The following is a 21,879-nucleotide window of genomic DNA, read 5'->3' on the forward strand; positions in this document are numbered from 1 at the left end:
CATAGTGCATGAATGCGCTAAGCACAACAGAGAAGAACCGAGCGCATGCAGAGGAAATCGATGGCACGTGAAGGAAATCACATGATCAAAATGCGGGTCGCGAGATATAACCCATGTTTACATAAGGTTATCCCACACCGCCAACACACCAAAGTTTCCAAACAGGAGTTTCCATGTTTTGGGCTGAACCATAACTTAAAAATTGCCCTAAACATACCATATGTGCTTCCTTTTTAGCAGTTACCAATATGGTACGATGCTAGCGCCGATTATGGATCCCAGAGTAAGTTGCAAATATAAATAGGTGTATTAATTACTTATAACATTTTTATTCAAACGACAAATATGTAACTTTATTAGATACTCCCTATTATCTGTAATTAGGGGGTCATTTCTTCAAGAGAAGACTATTGAATCTACTTTTTGAGAACTTGTGTTAGTGTGCACTTTATTTATCTCTTTGCTCTTTCTGTTCCTCTGATCTGTCCAACGCTCCGATTTTTGGGTGTAATTCATAGCCATTTTTGGATTCAACACATAATAATTATTAATTAATCAAATAAAAAAGTAATTAATTATTTATTTGATAAATGTTAAACTATTGATAATAAACAATAATTAGTTTAACAAAAAGTTTATTAATGATCAGGGTTTAATTATGTTTTTGTATTTTTATAAATCTAAATATTGTCAAAAATTTTATAAGATCTACTAAATTCATTATCAAACAATTTATTGAAATTTAATTATTTTATATTTTACTAAATTAAAATTTATAGGATTTGATAAATCCTCATAATTTAAATCTCATGAGCTGTTCCCGGTTCGACGTGGGCGCGTTTCCTCCCCTCCTGTTCTCCGTAAACCAACCCTAACGATCAAACAATTGGCGCTCCTCCTCCGGCAATCAGCTGCCAGCAAGCGAGAACCACGAGATATGGTGTGGTTTCAGTGCGAAGACTGCGGCGAGAACCTCAAGAAGCCGAAGCTACCCAATCATTTCCGAATCTGCTCAGCCCACAAGGTTCAGTTTCTATAAATTCTTGATTCGACTTGAAACTATGGTCTTCCCCAAGCCCGCTCTGATTTCGATTCTGCTCTGGTTTCTGCAGCTATCTTGCATCGATTGTGGGGCCATTTTTAGCAAGGAGAGCGTTCAGACCCACACGCAATGCATGACTGAAGCGGTTCTGTCTCCTTCTTTTCTAGTTCTGATTTCATCTCAATTAATAAGAATTATTACCTCTTCTCTGTTCTTTTTCTATTCATAGTTATGCATATTCATGAACTGAAGTTCGGAAAGAAAAGTTTTGCATTTGGGTGAATTTTGTTTGTTACTATTTAAACTAAAATCTCGCGTAAAATATGTTGCCAAACAGCTCCAATTTTATAAGGGGAAGTGTCTGGTGGCTCGTATGTATGTTCTTTCTAAAAACTGCTGCTTTGCTACAGGAATTGTACTGTATTGAATGCTGATATATGGATCATAATAATGCTTTCAGGAGAAATATGGTCCTAAGGATCATGTGAAGCCCTCACAGAACTCAAATAGTAAGCCTGAGAAACCGAAGAAAAATGCTGATGTTGATATAACTGTTGGCCTATCTTCACGGCCTCCCTGGTTTTGTAGGTAGGCTGTGACGCTTTATCCACGCTTCATTCGCATCTTCTATTACATTTGTAGATTCCCTCAAAATGTAGAGCAATATCGATAAACTTTCTCTTTAGGTTACAAGGATACTGTAGTTGTACCCCTAGTTTGCATGATCTGAACAGTGTTTTAGCCGCTTATATTTTGTTTTCTTATTCTATAATTTATTTCTTCTTCAGTTCAGTTTTTCATATATGCTATAAAAGGAGTGTTTCGCATGGAACACTACACCAATAACTATACTTGAACAACTGATACGGCCAGGAAACCTCCCTTTTACTTGGTAGTTTTATTTATCGTTTTGTTAAAGAAAGTTATGTGAAGAAAAAATTTCATTTTAAAAAAAATTCATCCAATGCATTTTGATCTTTGCCTAGTCTTTGGCTATGCAACAACTATGCGATGAAGATCACCAATTTAATATAGGGTTTCTTATTCATCTTTTTTCAAGACATATTGGGGTTATTCATTCTAATAAAGGAACCCATTTAGGTAGATTCTGGGCTCTTTAAATTAGAAATTTATTTATCGAAATGTTGGATTCAACTTTAGTTAGCTTATGCTTTTTTTATCGCATTTTGATATAAGATCAGTTGCTAAACGTTTATTTCGCCTATTGTAATTGCCTTATTTCCATGAGCATCAAACAAAGAAGATACATGCATTAAATAAAATAATCAAATAAATCTTATGGAACCAAAAGGATTAATTGTTTGACTATTGTTATTGTAATTAAGATGCTTTTCTTGTACATTTAAAATGTTTGTGAAGTGTTCTAGAGGATACCTATTTTGAGAAGACATGTCAGTATGTCACTTATTTAGGGTGCTTTGTGGAGAGGAGATGTTGGCTAGAAAGCCTTCTGATTTAATAACCACATTATCAAATTCACATCTAATGAAGTTTTAATGCTGCTTGGTTTGAGGAATATATTAGGGGAAGTCTGTCAGAATACAGAATCACTATGTAAATTGATCTCCGGTAGAGTTATAAACAATTTTTCAACTTCACAGATGTATCAACGCCTTGTGATGTAATTTGTCCAATATTTTTGAATAGTTTTATAATGCTTATGAGTTTGCTAGATTATGGGAGTGATTTGAAAAAAATCTATCATCAAAAACAGTACATTTCTCATGCATTCTCAGTTTAATAGCATGTCTTTTCATTATCAACTCTAATCAGGTATATTGTTGGATTTGTTTTTATTTTAATGGAATTTATCTTTTCTGTTCTTGTTTAGGACATTTTTTTTAATTTTTTTATCTGATTAATATTTGGTAAATAAAATTAATTCTCCATTGATGTGTCAACATGAGTTTGAAGGTCATGCATTTCAAAATCATGAATTTCATAAACTGATATTGAATCGAATATTGTAATCTTTTGGTTTAATTAAAAGTATTTTTCGCAAGTGTGTAATTTGAAAATGTGTTTTTGTTGTTTGATGATTGATAATGAGTATTTTCTCTCATATTGATTTTGTAGATTATTTGAAAAACCTTCAAAGTTTGATAAGTCAGTACTAGTTGGAGAAGAATGTGAACAAAATATTATTGCAACAATTACATAACTTGCATATAATTGCGATCTTGACGAAATAGTTCAAATAACACTTCTAGTTGTTGCATATGATCTTACCATCATCGATTTTATTCTAGAAACATGAAACCAACATTTTCAATACAAGATTTTATTCCACAACTTGAAATGAATGTTCAACCATTTCATCAGGATCAAAATCATGTGTTTGTTTTGTTATTATTGAATTAAAATCTTGCCTAATGTCTTGTCCTATTTGCATATATTAAAATGTGCAATTAGCTCTTTCAATAATCTGCAATATATGCTAGAGAATAGTACTCAATCCTTGTCATCTTGTTTAGGTCTTTTATTTATTTGTGCATTTGATAACATATTTTCTCAATAACGGCAAATATTTGACGTAACATTATATTTTGGAACACGTGGCTACAAGGGGCAGTACCTTTAATAGTCACCTCTAAACTTCAATAGATAATCATGACTATCACTTGCATTTCCCAAATCAACAGATTCATATAGGGTGGCTTGTATGTTTGTTTGACATTAAAATTGTTAGGTTCATCTCCACTAACATCATGAATACTATCCTAAACCTACACTTCGTCAATTGAATGGGAAATTTATTAAAGCAAACCATTTAAGGCTGGAATCTATAATTGCCATTCAATTAATATAATCTTCTCATCTAATTCTTTTTCAAATTACAAATTAACATTGATGGTCTTTTCTATTTCATAAAAATATGATCTCCTTATCATAGAGGTCATGTTGCATTATTGACATTTGACACTAATTAGAGAAAATTTGTTGCATTTTTGTTTTAGTGTTTGTGTAGTATTTATATAATCCTAGGAGAGCTTATATTAGAAAATTTATAAAATCATTGAAGAATAATTATATTAGTCCACAGATTGATGAGTAGACAGAATAATAACTATGAAATACTTTTAGTGGCCATTAATTGATGAGGTGTTAATATTAATCCCTTGAATCAGTGAGATGACATGTAATGAATAAGAAAGGAATTAATTTATTTTTTTTTTTTCACTCTTCAGGTGAATGAAATAATTTTTTTCATTTAAAATTTGCATTTCAATTTTTGAAATTTTATTCCTAATAAGCTTTCGATGAGAATGTTTACAAGTTGGCAATACGTGGCAATGATTGGAGAACATACTTGACAACTATAATCTCTTCCTTTATAAAGTGTCTTTTCATTTCAATGTTTTCTTCTGACATATTGTATAAGATTGTGTAATATTGATGGTTGAGTTATTGTCATTATAATTCCTAGTAGGACAATTTCATTTAATTTTTAAATTATTTTTGAATAATTTTTTGCCATACTAGTTTGCAGATTTCTAGTGCCATGGATTTAGATTCAATTTTTGTGTTGGATTTTACCACCATATTTTATCTATTTATTTCCTTTAGTCATGATGTTGCCTCTTAAGATTTTGCAAAATTTTGAAGTTGTAATTATATAAATCATAGATTCTATATAATTGACATCTTTATATTCTTTCAGTGTTAGATCCCCCCTTAATAAAATTCATTAACTTAAAATTTCTTACAAATATTATAAAATTTGATGTCGGGTGTGATTTCTTATAATTTTCCATAAATTGACTTATCACACTAACAACATAAATAATATCATATTTAGTATAAAATAAGCAAATAAGTCTTCTTACAAGTAATTGAAAGAAGGTTTTTTTCAATGGCTGTTTCTTTATTAGGTTTTATGGGGCTCTCAACAAACAAGCATTTCAACTTGGATATTTCCTTCAATTAGTCTTTTATAAATTTTTGTTAAGTTTTAAATATCCCATGTTGAGAGTATGCAACCTTATTGCTATGGAAGTACATTAATTTGTCTAATTTTTTTGCTTCAAATTTTTAGGGCTCTTTCTTCCTTAAAATTTTCATGTCTTTCAAGTCACTACTTATTACAGTCATGTTGTTTATGTAAATTACTACCATAAAGACTTCCCTTGAAGCTATGTTTTTAACCGATAATATATAGTTGCTAGTTATATCCCATTTTAAGTATTTCCTTGGATAAGCTCCGAAATATGCCCTTAGAGATTGCATCTATTCATATAATCATTAGTTTATGTACCTTTTGTTTTGGGTTTGAGCTAAATGCTAGTTGGCCCTCCTTATATTCCTCCTATTAGATTACCATGTAGAAAGGAATTTTTCACATCGAATTGTTGTATTTTCCAGACCTTGTTAGTTATTGATGACAAAAGAATTCAAACAACATTTATTTTATCAACAAGAGTGAAAGTTTCAATATAATTAATTTTATATGTTTGATTATAGCCTTCCACTGCTAACCTAGTTTTATATGTTTCTAATGATCGATTAGATTTTATACTTCACTGGAAGGAGTAATGTACAACTTATTGATTTCTTCCTTTTTGGTTGTAGCCAAGGTATTAAAGGCAAAATTGGGAATCGAGCATTTCTTTCATTGTGAGGCTAAGCGAGGCATTTTTTCATTGTGAGGCGTGGCAAGGCATTTTTTCATTGTGAGGCGATGCGAGGCTTTTTTTCATTTTTCCAAGTGTAAGCCTCAAAATGAAAAAAATTAAAAAATCATAAAATTAAACAGAATTCATAAACATGATATTTGACAAACCACAAATCTTGATCATTAAAGTTAGAATTTAATTATGTCAATATAATTCACTAGTTTATTTAATAACACATACATATAGTATTCCCAAATCATAAATATAAAACAAAACTCGAAAAGTTTGAAATAAAATTTGAACATTAGAATTTAAATATACCACAAGTGTCCGGAGTTGTGGAATTATCATCATCATTTTCATCTTTGGAAGAATCATCATATGTAATAACTCTATCATCCTCGAATTCTATTTTATCATCATCTTCATTTTACTCTCTATATCAATTAAAATTGAATTCAATATAATTAGTAACACAACTAAGCAATCAATTATACTTTAATTACAGAATTACTTTTAGATTTTTTTGAAGCTCTAACCCTACTTTGCTTCTTTCTTTTAAATGACTGTGAAGTGGTTACTCCAAATTTAATATGCTTTTGACCCCTTTCAATGTTAACATTGATATCTCCATTGTCATCATCATTAAAAGTCATCTTCATCTTCAACTTAAAATCCTTAAACGTTTTTTGGTGTTATTTATTCATCATCATACATAATATCATCAACAGTTAAACGATCTATTTTATCACCACCATTTCTATGTCGTTGTAGCTTTAAGTGTCTATCTTTCAATATTTTATTGAACTTAACATAAACTAATGACTCGCAGTGAGTCTAAAAGAACAATCTGTGACGCTAAAAATTCTACTTTTAGTATCTTTATGATAGATTAAATACCAAGGATGGTGAAAAATATATGTATAAACTAGTCAAATAAAGAAAAAAAAAAGTAAAGATTTAACCCAAGTAAATTGTATTAAAGATGAAAATCAAAAGTGCTTTTTATAGAAAAAGATATTCAATATAGGTGGGTGAGTTATTTTGATAAATTTTTTAATGAAGTTTCTGGAAAAACGATTGACCTTCGTGATCTTAATGTTGTTAATAATAATAAAACATTTCATTTTTATTGTCGCATTAGTAGAAAAGAACTTGAGGAGGCTTTAAAGAAAATCAAGGGTGGAAAGTCTGTAGGACCTGATGATATCTCAATTGAAGTGTGGAAACATTTAAGAAATTTGGGAGTTTCTTGGCTTATGAAATTCTTTAATTCTATATTAAAAACTAAAAAGATGCCTGAGGAGTGGAGGAAGAGTTTTTTGGTCCCCATTTTTAAGAATAAATGGGATGCACAAGAGTGTACAAATTATAGAGGAATTAAGATGTGTCATACTTTAAAATTATGGGAGAGGGTAATTGAACATAGGTTAAGACGTATTACAAAGATTTCTCATAATCAATTTGGTTTTATGCTGAGCAGGTCTACCATGGAAGCTATACATGTATTGAGAGGTTTGATGGAGAAGTTCAGAGATAATAAGGAGGATCTACATTTGATTTTTATTGATTTAGAAAAAACTTATGATAAGGTTCCAAGAGATTTCCTTTGGAGCGTTCTTGAGAAGAAAGGTGTTGATATGACTTATATTCAAGTCATTAAACATATGTATACTAGAGCTGTTACTTGTGTTTGAACTGAAGGAGGATTGACCAAATTTTTTCTTATTTTTGTTGGATTACCGACAAGACAAAAAGCCCAGGAAAAACTTGAATTATGGAGGTCTACCTTGGAGTTTAAAGGCCTTTATTTGAGTAGAACTAAAACTGAATACATGGAATGTATTTTTAGTAGTAGTAGCTCTAGTGACAGAAGTGTAACTTTTGGTGATCAAATTATTAAAAGGTGTGAACGATTTAGATATCTCGGGTCTGTTGTTCAAACCGATGGTGATATAGATGAGAATATTAATAGTAGAATTCAAGTTGGTTGGTTGAAATGGAGGAATGCTTCGGGCCTTTTGTGTGATAGAAAAGTACTGCTTAGACTGAAAGAAAATTTTATAAAAGGGTGGTGAGACCTGCAATGCTCTATGTCGTTGAATGCTGGCCTTTAAAAGAGAAACATAATACTAAGTTCAGTGTTGCCGAGATGAGAATGATTAGGTGGATGAGTGGATTTACACTTAGATACAAAATGCGAAATGAATATATCCGTGATAGGGTTGGTGTAGCTCTAGTGACAGACAAAATTAGAGAGAGTTGTTTTAATGTTTTGGTCACATTAAACGTCGAACATCTGATGATCTGATTAGATGAGTAGATGTTTTATATTCAACTTATGCTAAGGAAGGCAGAGGTAGACCTAGGAAGATTTGGGCTTATTGTACAAAAAGTGATCTTAATTTATTATAACTAAATGAAATTATGACACTAAATAGGACGCAATGGAGAAATAGGATTCGTGTAGCCAACCCCACGTAGTGGGATTAAGGCTTTGTTGTTGTTGTTCATTCAACCTGCCGATCAATTTTTTCTCTTTGTATGCAGTTGGCTGAATATGCTCCGATTACGCTCACTTGCGGAAACTGAACAACTAAAACTTTCACAGCAAATTCTTTGAGTTCAAGCATGCCTTCTATGAATTGTGTTCACCAATGTTCTAGCATAAGATTAAATTGTTAAATAAAAGTATCAATATATATTAATATATAACATTATTTGTAAATGATAAACTCATAGATTTTATAAATTTTGGATAAATGAAATTTATTAGGTAAGTGTGTTTTGTGGTAGGCTTGAGTTGTTCTAAATTCAAACATTCCATTCTTTAAATGAAAATCTTTAAGTTAGTCATTGACTTTAAGATAGTCATATTCAAGGATAATTCTATCGATGCATTCATGTAAGTCGGTCTTAATCTCTTTATTTGCATGAAAGTCTTTGCCATCATAAAATTGAAGATGCAAATAATATGCAACAACATGTAAATATTGATGGAGCTGATGATCCCATTTGTCATTAATGATTTCTCATATTTTTTTTGTTGGTTGCTTCATGTCCTCCTAAATCTTTCGATATTTCCTCTTTTGTATTGTTCATAACTTCATAAATAATTCCTATAGCAGAAGCCCTCTCACCATCAACCGTTCATAATACTTTCTCTAAAAGTGTTGTAGTTTTAAAAGCATAACTAATATTGTGCCAAAATGAATCATCTCTCATAATAAACCTCATATTTTGCTTTCCTTCAGATTTTTTTTGCCCAAGAACGTCAATCTCATTCTTCAAAAGCAAATATAGCCTATAAAAGTTGTCGAAACTCTTTAAATTTTTATAAAGTCAAATAAGTTGTGACAAATTTTATAACTACTGGTCGGATAAGTTTTTTATCTATTAGTTTCTTCATCAAACTTAATACTCAAGAATGGTTGTAAATAAATTTGCTTACTGTTTTTGCTTTAAGTAAAATAGATTTATGTTGCAGTAATTGCCCCAATATTTGAAGGACTAAATCAAGACAATAAGCAGCAAGAGGTGTCTAGTAAAGATGCTTTCTGTTCTCCAATATAGGCACTTACATTATCTGTAATAACTTGAACAACTCTACTCTCCTCAATTTCTTTAAAAACATCATCAATCATTTTAAATAGCAATTGTGAATCTTTTATGAAGGTTGATGCATCAACAGGTTTCAAAATTACCTTCTCATAATGGTTGTTGATAAGAAAATTTATAACACTTCTTTGTCTAATATCATACCAATCATCTGACATTATAGTAACAATTGTCGTAACTCATGTCTTTTTCACTTCATCTACCATTCTTGTCGTAGCTCTAATCTCCTCATCCAACGTTCAAGTTCGTACCTCATACATGTTAGGAAGATGTAGCCCTTGCCCATAATTTCGAACAAAACAAAGCATATTGATCTATGGACTCCTAATCATATTAAATTGGATTCCATTCTCATAAAAAACATCTTGTAATATCTAAGCATACTTTATTTCTATTTTCTTTTTTGTAAGCTTTAGGAGGAATTATTTGAGTGTCGATATTCTCTTTATCCAGATTCACAACTGATCTATTCATTAGTCCTCAAGTTCCTCTATTAGAAGAAGGCGAATGATTTCCACTGCTAGAACCATCATATTGTGAGCCAAAATTTGAATTATTCACAATCATTACTTGCATGTTTCTTTGTGTTATTTCTTTTGAAGTGGAGTATTTTAAAAAAAATTCTTGGTATTCTTTTTCACTTCATCTGATTCTTTCTCACATGCTCCAACATTTACATGTGTGCAATCCAAGCAATCTTTAAGTCTTTTAGGACCACGAGTAATTCACTTTTCATAAAATTTATATTTCGAGTAAATGTATCCCTTCTTTGCAGCTTCTCCTGATACTTTAACTTGAGTCCTATATTTCCAAGCTGGATCTTTTCTTCTTGCACCGCCACTCATTTTAAAGAACATATGCAAATGTTTCTTCAAACAAAGCAATCATTTAAATCAAGAAGACCGTTCATATTGTAAGCTACATAAATCAATGCAACACAATCATTTAAATTCAAAATGTAGATGTAACATTGCCTTCTAACTTTTACATTAATGATTAAACATCAAAATCCATTTTTTATGCAAAATCAAAATGATTTAGGAAATAAAACGATAAAATTAATCAATTATTGAGAATTTGATAAAATTTTGTTGGGACGAAAAGAATCAGAACTTCGACTGTTATGTTTATAAACCTGAGAACTAGTTACTTGTGTTGCAACTGCGTCATGAATGGGTTATGGATTGCCCAGTGTTCTGTGCACTGAGCGCTCCTATGGCATCGGCGCACCACTTATGGGCACAGGAGCGTCTTGTCCTCTGGATTGGGGCGCCAGGGCTAGGACTGTCAAAAAGTTTGTTCTTTGCGAACAACTCATGTTTAGCTCGCTAAGTAACTCGTGTATGATTCATTTGTTAAACGAATGAGTCTGAGCATGAATAAATCTTTTGAGCTCAATTTATAAACGAGCAGAACATGAACAAACTTTTTTTTCGATCGTATTCGGCTCGTTTTGGTTTGAATAAATTAATAATAAATTTAAAATATATAAAAAGTTAAAATAATGATAAATTTGATATTATGTTATAGATTTGATTTATATCAATTTAAAAAAGTGAAATTAGATGTTAGAATGTGAATACATAAGAATTGGGTGGCATGCATGTAAATGCCCCTCATATTTTTAATAGAAAAAAATTAAATCTTAGATATGTTAATACATAAGAATGAGGTGGTATGCATGTAAATGCCCTCAAATATATATTTTTAAAAATTTAAATGTTAGATATGTAAATACATAAGAATTGGGTGGTATGTATTTAAATGCCCCTCATATTTTTAATAGAAAAAAATTAAATGTTAGATATGTTAATACATAAGAATGAGGTGGTATGTATGTAAATGCCCTCAAATATATATTTTTAAAAATTTAAATGTTAGATATGTAAATACATAAGAATTGGGTGGTATGTATTTAAATGCCCCTCATATTTTTAATAGAAAAAAATTAAATGTTAGATATGTTAATACATAAGAATGAGGTGGTATGTATGTAAATGCCCCTCAAATTTTTCCAATAATCCCTCTGGGGGCCCACCTGCTGCATTGATGATAGATGTAACATATGTGAATACGTAAGAATTTGGTGGTATGTATGTAAATGCTCCGAAAATTCTGACCTTGGCCCGCCCTAATTTTGCATTAAGTGTTTTCCCACATTGGGACTTCGAGAATAATGAGATTATCAATCCAAAGCTGAAAAATTTAGAGTTTTAGCTTAACACATTCTGTCAAGTAGAGATTATTATATTTTTCGGTCCATTGAAAATGCTTTAAATAAAATGTTAATATTTAAAATTTTACTTTGAGTTGAAGTTTGAGCTGAACATGAGCTTAATTCGAACAAATGAGTTTGTATCAAGACGAGCACTAATAGAATATTCACGAGTCATTTTGAACACAAGCCAAAAACGAAAAAAATAAAAATTAAACAAGCTGAACACAATCAAGCTTTGAGCTTTCTAAAGCTCGACTTGTTTACACCCTTGGCTAGGGCCCCCCTATGGGCTCCGACTTATGGACGGAGGAGTGCCCAGTCCGCTAGATTGAGGCGCTTCTATGGGCACTGGGGCACCTCTTAAGGTGTGTTGGAATGTCTTGATTGTTATGCATGTAAATGCCCCAAACATATTATAATCAAACGCTCACAATCACGTGAAAGAAAAAATAGGGCTTATGGTAACTTGGGAAATCGACGGAAGGATAGAGCTGCAAAAGAGAAGAGGAAGCCGCCCGCAGAAGAGAGGAGCAAATCACTGGACTTTGCCGCTCTGCTAGATTTCGAAGCTCAAAGGCTTGAGATGAAGGATTTTGACGCCCACAGTCCCGACTCACGATGACTGTCAAAGGAAGTGAAAGAAGATGAAAGCTCTCGGAATGTCATCCAACCCTAAATACGTGATATGGTTGCTGCGTGAAGGTTAGATGTATTTATATCTAATTTTAGTTTAAGCGAAGCCTCAACTGCCTCGATGCATTACTGCATGGAGGCATATGCCGCACTCTAGAAAGGCGTGAGCCTCACCCACACCGATGAGCCTCACGCTCTAAGTCGTTGAAGCAGCACCGTGAATCGAGACGCCACTTGAGGTGGGCGCCTTGAGCACTTTTTTAAATGTTAATTGCAACACCAATTCTCTTTTCTTTTTTTCTTTTGATGGGCTTCCATTTTTTTCGCATAATGTTATTCCATTTTTTATTTTTTATAGTTTGAGAGATTGTTTTTTACATGGAAATATATATAGGCTATTAAGTAAAGAATCGACGATGATGAAAAGGATTTTTGTAGTATAAGCACAGATACAAAAAAAATTACTGTTGAAGTATCTTTGTCTGTAAGCTCAGCGATTCCCTCAACAAATTTGGTGCTAGGGATTAATTTACTTGATTTTATTCATGTTGATTGAGTTGCCTTCCTTCCTAAGTACTTATAATGGTGGAACAGAAGGTGGTTCTGATTTAAGCTTGATAATTTTAAGAGTGGTAGGTCCCAAAGTAGAATTGTTTGTTGGGGTGAGGTATAGTGTGAAGACCAATGTAGAATAATTTATTTGTGAATGGTATTTTTTTTTCTTGAGGTAAGTAACTAAAAGTAGAATCCTTTTAAATTATGTTATGTTAGAAAAAAGTAGAATACTTGAGTAAATATTTTTTTTAGTTTGGATGATTCCATTTGTATCTTTTTTTTTCAGTTGAAAGTAGTCGATAAAAATACATTTGATTGCTGTCATGTTTTATTCTTTTTTGAGGTTTTGTATGGATAAAGGTAAAAATTTTTAGTATATTGAAATAAAATTATTGAGGTCTTGAGCTGAGTAAAGAATTTGACCAAGATTTGAGTACTTGGTCAACAATTTTTTTTGCATAATCAATTTATGATGTGAGCGGTTGTTCAGATAGCTTATTCTCGATATTGTTTTGAAACATTCTCTTTTAAAAGGAGAGCTTTTACAATAACAAGTGGAAATGTATTTAATTTTTCATGTATTATTCTTTTCTTATGGAATTGTAAGAAGTGAGAATTGCTTAAAAAGTCATTATCATTTTTAGATTTTATTCTTTTAATTTCAATATCAAATTAATTTTTTATCAATATTAAAAAGGTGGGGACGATGATACTTACATCACTTTTAGCTTATAGAAGAGAGATCCATGATACACGTGTTATAAGGATACAAACTACCAAGCCCTAAATATATTAGGAGTAGAAGATAGTCTCCAGATGTCAATATGAACAAGAAAATGACTTTAGATTATTGTATTACTTATTGGAAAATTGACATGCTTTTGTTTTTTTACACTAGCATCATAGTGAAATATTAATATCAATATTTTTTAATAAGTATATAAACTCTTAAGGATAACCTAAGAAGGGTGACCATTATATATGTGTTGGAACCTTATGCTTTGTTTTTTGAATTTATATGTTTCTAAAATGAAAGATTATATGGAAAGTTTTAAATTGGGCGATTAGCTATTGTGGGGTTCTTTATCTGGGTGGTGAGGCATATGCCTCGGGCACTTTGAGGTGTAAGCCTCAAAATCAACAAATTATGCAATGCAAGAAACATTGTACTAAATTCAAACTTTGTGGTAAAAGTAACATATTAATGTCCTTACATATTAATAGGTTATAATGTAGTATTTAATGCCCTAATATAGTAGAAATAATAAATTATTTATAGTAAGAGTAACAAGTTAATTTTCAAGCATCAAACTATAAACTAAAATGGATTATACAAACATCAAAGACATAATAACGTATGAATTTAAAATAAGTTCGTTACAATTATTTTTTTCACTCTTATTGTTATCCATCAATGTAAGAACACAACAAGTTATTAACGTTAGAAGTTCTAAATTTAAAAGTCACCATCACTCTTGTCACTTAATGAGCCTTCATTATAAACATTAGCATAACGATTTACTTTTTCTCTCATTTCTTCCTTAATTGTGTTCATGTTATCTAATTCATTGTCTTAAATCCAATCTACTTCCTCTTTAGTCAATATTAATTAATAAGAATATGTATTTGGTTTTAAAATAATGAGGATGTTGATAGTAACAACTTTACATAGATTCAAGCCATGTATTATATGGCTAAATAAAGTATGTTTATTACAATTATTTTACGTATATTTATTTTGAGAATAATCATTATTCTAATAATGCACGTCTCACTACAATTGAGCTAGGCGCATGGTGTGCCTCGCTTCACATCCTTACAACTCTCCTCACATTATGTGAGGTGCAAGCCTCGTGTGGTATCTAATGAGGCGCAAACCTCATTACAATTTAAAAAATGTTGAGACGTGCTTCAAAGCGGTCCTCATATTATACAATTTTAAACTATCATTATATGATAGCTAGTTTAGAGCTTTCTTTGATCATTAGATTCTTCAATGTGGCAGTGAGTGTTTCTTTCTTGGCAAGTCCCATTGTTTCCTTACGCCATATTCTTGAGATACATAATGTATACAGTAAAATTCTGCTTTATATTTTGAATACGTCTTAACTTTTTAATATTATTTTAGAAACTAAAAAAATGCTTCAGGAATGGAGGAAGAGTATTTTTGTCCCCATTTTTAAGAATAAAGGGGATGCACAAGAGTATGCAAATGATAGAGGAATTAAGTTGATGTGTCATACTTTAAAATTATGGGAGAGAGTAATTGAATATAGGTTAATACGTATTACAAATATTTCTCTTAATCAATTTGGATTTATGCCAGACAGGTCTACTATGGAAGTTATACATTTATTAAGAGGTTTGAAGTTTGATGGAGAAGTTCAAAGATAATAAGGAGAATCTACATTTGATTTTTATTGATTTAGAAAAAGCTTAAGATAAGGTTCCAAGAGATATCCTTTGAGGAGTTATTGAGAGGAAAGATGTTGATATGACTTATATTCAAGTCATTAAAGATATGTATATTAGAGTTGTTACTTGTGTTCGAACTGAAGGAGGATTGACCAAATATTTTCCTATTTCTGCTGGATTACATCAGGGATCGGCTGTAAGCCCATATCTTTTTGCTTTAGTTACGGATGGTCTTACTAGACATTTACAGGAGGGTGTACCTTGGAGTATGCTTTTTGTTGATGATATCCTTCTCGTGGATAAGATGAGAGAAAAAACCCAGGAAAAACTTGAATTATGGAGGTCTACGTTGGAGTCTAAAAGCCTTCATTTGAGAGGACTAAAACTGAATACATGGAATGTAATTTTAGTAGTAGTAGCTCTAGCGAAAAAAGTGTAACTTTGGGTTATCAAATTATTAAAAGGCGTGAACGATTTAGATATCTTGGGTTGTTGTTCAAAGTGATGGTGATATAGATTGGGATGTTAATATTAGAATTCAAGTTGGTTGGTTGAAGTGGAGGAATGCTTTAGGCCTTTTGTATGATAGAAAGTACCGCTTAGATTGAAAGGAAAATTTTATAAGATGGCGGTGAGACCTATAATGCTTTATGGCGCTGAATGTTAGCCTTTAAAAGAGAAGCATAATACTAAGTTTAGTGTTGCTGAGATGAGAATGTTTAGGTGGATGAGTGGCTTTACACTTAGAGAGAAGTTGCGAAATGAATATATCTGTGATAGGGTTGGTGTAGCTCCTGTGACGTACAAAATTAAAGAAAGTCGTCAAGAAAGTCGTCTTAGATAAGTCGTCTTAGATGGTTTGGTCACATTAAGTGTCAACCATCTGTTGGTCCAATTAGGAGAATAGATGTTTTAGATTCGATATATGTTAAGAAAGGCAGAGGTAGACCTAGGAAGACTTGGGCTTATTGTATAAAAAGTGATTTTAATTTATTAGAACTAAATGAAATTATGACACTAAATTAGACGCAATGGAAAAAAAAGATTCATGTAGCCAACCCCTCGTAGTCGGATTAAGGCTTTGTTGTTGTTGTTGTTCTATAGATAATAAGCCAGTGAAGAATTTAGGTACATCAAGGATGTTTCAAAGTATAAGAGATTTATTTTTAAGAATGCCTTTTTGGCTAAACCTATCATCGAGGATCATTCGACAATGATTATTTTTTATGTTGTTTGAATATGGAACATATGAAATAATTTATGTGAAGAGTTGATCATATGATTTGAGTTCCTAAATCAATTATTTACTGGGATATGACATATTCAAGAGTTTAAAAGCATGAAAAGAGATGTAATTGAGAATGAACAAATACCTGCATAGGAGTCTTTTCTAGTGATATTCGACCAGTTTTAAACTTTAATTTTTCATCATTTTATCGAACTTAATATGTGATGCTTTGATGTTACTTTCTTCTACATGTTTTACGCATGCATATTTTGGTTCTTTCGCTTATTCTTATATTGTTGTCTGGCTTTTTGTTTGGTGGCATGCCACGAAGCTTCCAACATTTTTCTTTTGTATCTTGTTTTTTGTTGATATGTTCACCACAACGAACCTCTTTTGATGATTTTTTTGGGTGTGGTTGGCTCGTGAACTGAGCTCAATGAGCTAACAAGCCAAGCTCAAGCTAGTCCCAACTCGACTCGTTAGTTTGTGAGCCGGCTTGTTTAAAAAAATATTAATATGAAATATACTCAAAATATATTAAATTTCAAAACTTTATCTTTAAGGTATTAAAAATATTAAAAAAATAATATTTTATTGTATATTTGGTGATTTATTATTATTTATCTCCTAATTGATCATAAAATTTTCAGTATCCTTGCTCCACATTAAACTGTATATATTTGTATTCAAGAGTAAAAAGTTGATGTTATACAATAACACAGTGTTCTATCATTATGTTTTAAGCTAAATTCTTTCATCAAATGCATCATGTTAGTATAACGCTAAGCGCCTGAGCCCATGGCTCATGTCAAACTTTTCTAGCCGCATGAAACCTAAAATTGTTTCCAACAACTTTAAATGAACATATACATGAAGGCTACACATCAAATGATTGGGGGTCTTTTGGAACCACTTTTTTTTTTTTTTAAATTTTATATTGTTTATGTTTTACTTTGAAATAAAACATATTTATTAGTGATGGGTTTTTTTTTAAGAACACTTAAAACTTCTAAATATTGTTACAAGTGTTTATAAAAAGCAAAATATAAAAGAGCTTAAAAATGCACCAAATTAATATGTTTTTAAAAATAAAAATAAAAAACAAAAACAAAAATTATCCCCAACAAGCCCTTGGTGTTTAATTTTTGTCGAATGACTAAAAAATAAAGAAAAAAGATAAAAAGAAACCACTAAATGATTTACCTTTTATTTTGGGTGAATATATGGCAGCCTGTGCAATACACCCACTACAAGCAAGCAAACTTTATTACTACATGCTGATGGAAAGAAACACCGGGCAAAGGCCAAAGCATCCCTTGCTGCTCAGAAACATTATAATCAAACTGAAGAAACAGAAGTTAATAACAAAAACAATTCAGTTTCTAATCCATATTCAGGACCTGTTCAAAAAAATGGTTCCGAAGCGGATGAACCCAAGCCAAATGATACATCAGTAGTCAACCTAGAAAAGATGTTTGGCGAAAAGAGGAAACATGATGAAGTTGATAGTGTGATTGTTACTAGTACTGCATGTGATGTAAACAATGGGGAAGTTATACAAGCAGAAGAAAAGGAAAAGAAGAACCCATCAAAGAAAACAAAGTTTGCAGCGAAGCCACCTAACTCTGAATGCACAGGCAATCATGCGGACGACGGGGTGGCTTTGAAGAAGAAAATAAAGTGGAAGAAACTAGTTATTTCCGCCTTGAAATCGGTACACTTTTTGAACTATAAGATGAATCTTTCATAGTTGTCTCATTCATTCTGCATTTTTCTTCGTTATTCCTCAAATTTTTGGAGTTGGGTGCTAGCTAGTTTAGTTATTAAATGAGAAGTGTCAAAATGATCCATTGATTCTTTGCAAGGGGTCAATTTAGTCTTAAAGTCTATAGAAGTGTCTTTGTAGTTCCCAAACTATTTTAATGTGTTAAATTTGACCACAAGGAAACTAATTTAGCTTCCATTAAAAGATTCTGGGGACTATTTTGATACTTTGCTCTTTATAAAATGTTTCAGTAGTTTTTGCCAAATATCTGGAATTGAATCCCGCCTGCAGCAAAGATATTTTTTATATTCTAAACATTTCTAAAATGAAATTAGCAAGCAAATCATAGAGAAAAATCATGGTGTTTGAGTCTTTGAATCGATTTATATGCATCCAAATCATGATAAATCTTCTAGAGAACGAAAAATATAATAATGTTATTGGATTTTTTTTTGGAAGAAACCCGATGGAGCCATGAAGATAAAGAAGGTACAAAAGCTTGTAATGAAGGAACTCAAGGCATCAGGCATTGCCGGAGAAGAGTTGCAGCTATGTGATACAATGATGGAGAAGGTGAAGCTTCGAACATTCCCGTTCGTCTTCTTCGTATTTTGGTTGATTATGCAGGTTTAAATTGACCAATTCTTGCTGCAGATTAATTCAAGCTCTAGATTTGTCATTGATAACAAGCACATTTTCTTGGCAGACAAGGCGAACAAGTCCTAGTCAAGGAAACGAGCTGTTTAATATAATTTAAGATTCTATTATAAGAAGGTAACAGTTTTTCTCTTAGTTTTTGGTTTAATTTTCATACAAACCACAATTTTTTTGTATTTACATATCCAACCCCTAATGTTTGATGTTTGGTCTGATGTTAAAGATATAGGTGTTATGCATGTATATAGTAAAGTTTAGGTGTTAAATATGTAAATATATAAGAATTGTATGGTGTGTAAATGGGCCTTCGTTTTTTTTTATAATCATTGATTAATATTTTTTTAATTCAATGCAGATAACGTGTGATTTCTCTGATTTAAGTCTGGATGAAGCTTGCAGAGGCAGGACTGGTGTAGTCGTTGAGAATTGGCCGTATTTTCTCTGTGCCATTGTTTTATTTGAACATTTTCTTATTTAAATGCGTCGGCTAGCAAGTTCTAAATTATACAGATTTTGTTAGGGAAGTGAGAAAGAAGAAAATTAAGTAACATCTTTGAATTTTGTTTGTTGATCATTTGGATTCGCATCCTCGCCAATTATTACATTTTAATTTGAATTTTTTTTTTTTAAATTTATTTGAAACACTTGTTATGAAAATGGATTTTTGTGATAAGATTTGTTAGAATGTGATTTCAAAATTTATGCATATTACAGTCTGAATATTCATGAAAAGAAAGGAATTGGATTTTGTAACTAATAAATTTATGTTGAGATTAGTGTAATGTTAATTTTGCAATTTTAATAGACAAATGTCATCAAGATATTTGTTCCAATTTTCTTGGACTAAGAACTGGGTGTTCATTTTTTTTTTTTATATATAAATTATTGTAAAGCTTTTGATAGACTGGAAAACAAATTATATTATAATGAGTTTAATAGTTTCAAAGGTTACTTTGTGGATCAAAGTGAGCTCAAAATTTTTTTTTTTTCAGGGAATTATATGATTCGATGGTACACCACACATTTCTTATGTATTTACAAATATAAAATTTGCATGAATACAAATCAAATCTTTAACATCCGTTAAAATATGACTCATATTATTCTTTTAAAATAAATAAATATATATTTATTTATATATTTACATGCCTAAATTAATAACACAATGTCTAGTGTACATATTAAAATTTGTTAGACAAGTATTTGCGTAAGAATTGTGGTATTGTACATGGAAAAAGCGATAACAAATTTTGAGGAGATCTGATAGTGCATATGAGATAAGACGTGTCAAAGGAAGACCTGTCGAAAAAGAGACTTGAAAGTCCAATTTTTCGATAAGAGGTATCAAGACTAAGACTAACCAAGGTAACCAAATAGTTCGAACCCGGGTGGTTCGATCGAAAGCAAAGTGCTGAGGGAACTATGTCATTCCCTACAATGAAACCAACCTAAGGGAGAAGCTGATCCACTGGATCCTACAGTTCTATTGGAGACATCCAACAGTCTCCCATAATATCAATAATTAGTAAGGCAAGTCTCACTCATTCCTCAGGACATTTTCGTTTAAGAGCAGTTACCCATCAGAACCCTTTGTTTGATAGCGTTGTTCTGCTCTGTCTATAGGGACTTTATTAAAGATCGAGGCATCCAAACTTGACCAACCGATCGGCATAACTTAGCTGACCAAGTTTATCTTGTTGATCCTTTGCCAGTAAATGTTTAGCCAACAGGCAACATCATGCCTAGCCAACCGGTAGTCCTTATAGGACAAGTACAGCTGGCGGGCTTCTCTAGCTTAACAAACACAAGTCTATCAATAAGTCATTCGTCCAACCAGCCAAGCCTTAAAGAAGTCAGACTCTAAGCCTACTTATGTAAAATACCAATAATACTATGTACAGTTCTAACTAAAGTAAAGACAAATTTCATTTCACATATTCTATAAATAGAGATCACTCTATGAATAAAGGGTTCCACATCTCTCTCAAATTATTGTTCATTAATATGCATTTCTCTCTCTCTCTCTCTCTCTCTCTCCTTTATCTCTCCTATTTTACATTTTATTCATTGTGTGATTTAGGGACAAATTCAGATTCAACAGGTATTTATGCAAATTTTCCAAAATTTAAACTCTCAAATTAGAATCCTAATCAATTTATGAATTTCCTATACACCTACCTTTTTTAACATAGTTAAATCTAAAACATCTACTCTCCTAACTTGGTCATCAAATGTTCGGCTTTTAATGTGACCAAACCATCTAAGGTGACCTCCTCTAATCTTGTCTACCACCGGAGCTACTCGAACCATTTCATGGATATATTCATTTCACATTTTCTCTAAGTGTAAAGTCACTCATCCACTTGAGCATTCTCATTTTAGCGACACTTTATTTTATTTTATGCTTCTCTTTTAAAGACCAACATTATGTGGCATAAAACATTACAGGTCTCATCACCTTATGATAAAATTTTTCTTTCACTTTAAATAGTACATTTCTATACATAATATGCTTGATTCATTTCTCCAATTCAATCACCCAACTAGAATTCTGCTAATAACATCCTCATATATCTCACCATAACTTTGAACAAAAGACCTAAGATATCTAAAACATCCACTCTTTTTATTGACTTGAAGACTCATTGTTACAACACTGCTACTAGATCTACAACTATTAAAATTACATCCAATGTATTCAGTATTAGATTTACTCGAACAAAAGCCTTTAAACTCTAAAGTTAACTTCCATAATTCAAATATGAACTCTCTCTTTCTTTCTCTCTCTATTCTTATCCACAAGAAGACTATCATTAGTGAAAAACATAAAATAAGGTACATATTATAAATATACAGTAAAAACATCCAAAAGTAAAGAAAAAAAGATATGAGCATAAAGCCTATTTCTGATTTAATCCAGCATGAATAGGAAAATACTATGTCAATCAAAATATCTGCACTATAGGCGACTACGCCCATTATTATTCTACAAACAACTATTTTTATTTATAATTTTTGACTCTCGAAACACATCTTTTATAATTTGCTTAACAATACTTATAACTTTGTCTCATTTAGAATTAGCTTCATCATGATCAATCCAAAATTTAGGAT

General features: G+C 31.4%; 1 protein-coding gene across 3 annotated transcripts; it reads left to right on the top strand.

Moving 5' to 3' along the window:
* The first annotated feature begins 822 nt into the window (after window positions 1-822).
* Window positions 823-19,356, top strand: LOC110036389 (UBP1-associated proteins 1C). Of its 3 annotated transcripts, none has more exons than XM_020740821.1 (7): window positions 823-1,024; window positions 1,113-1,187; window positions 1,503-1,630; window positions 17,574-18,057; window positions 18,568-18,735; window positions 18,815-18,882; window positions 19,121-19,356. In XM_020740821.1, exons 1-6 carry the CDS (start codon window positions 938-940, stop codon window positions 18,863-18,865), a joined length of 993 nt encoding a protein of 330 aa, XP_020596480.1. In that variant the 5' UTR covers window positions 823-937; the 3' UTR covers window positions 18,866-18,882; window positions 19,121-19,356. The 3 variants fall into 3 exon arrangements, with proteins under 3 accessions (XP_020596480.1, XP_020596481.1, XP_020596482.1); XM_020740822.1 differs by having other exon boundaries at window positions 18,568-18,681; window positions 18,763-18,882; XM_020740823.1 differs by having other exon boundaries at window positions 18,568-18,681.
* The last annotated feature ends 2,523 nt before the right edge of the window (window positions 19,357-21,879 follow it).

The sequence above is a fragment of the Phalaenopsis equestris genome, unplaced genomic scaffold (assembly GCF_001263595.1).
Source record: "Phalaenopsis equestris unplaced genomic scaffold, ASM126359v1 Scaffold205791, whole genome shotgun sequence".
Classification (NCBI taxonomy): Eukaryota; Viridiplantae; Streptophyta; class Magnoliopsida; order Asparagales; family Orchidaceae; genus Phalaenopsis; species Phalaenopsis equestris.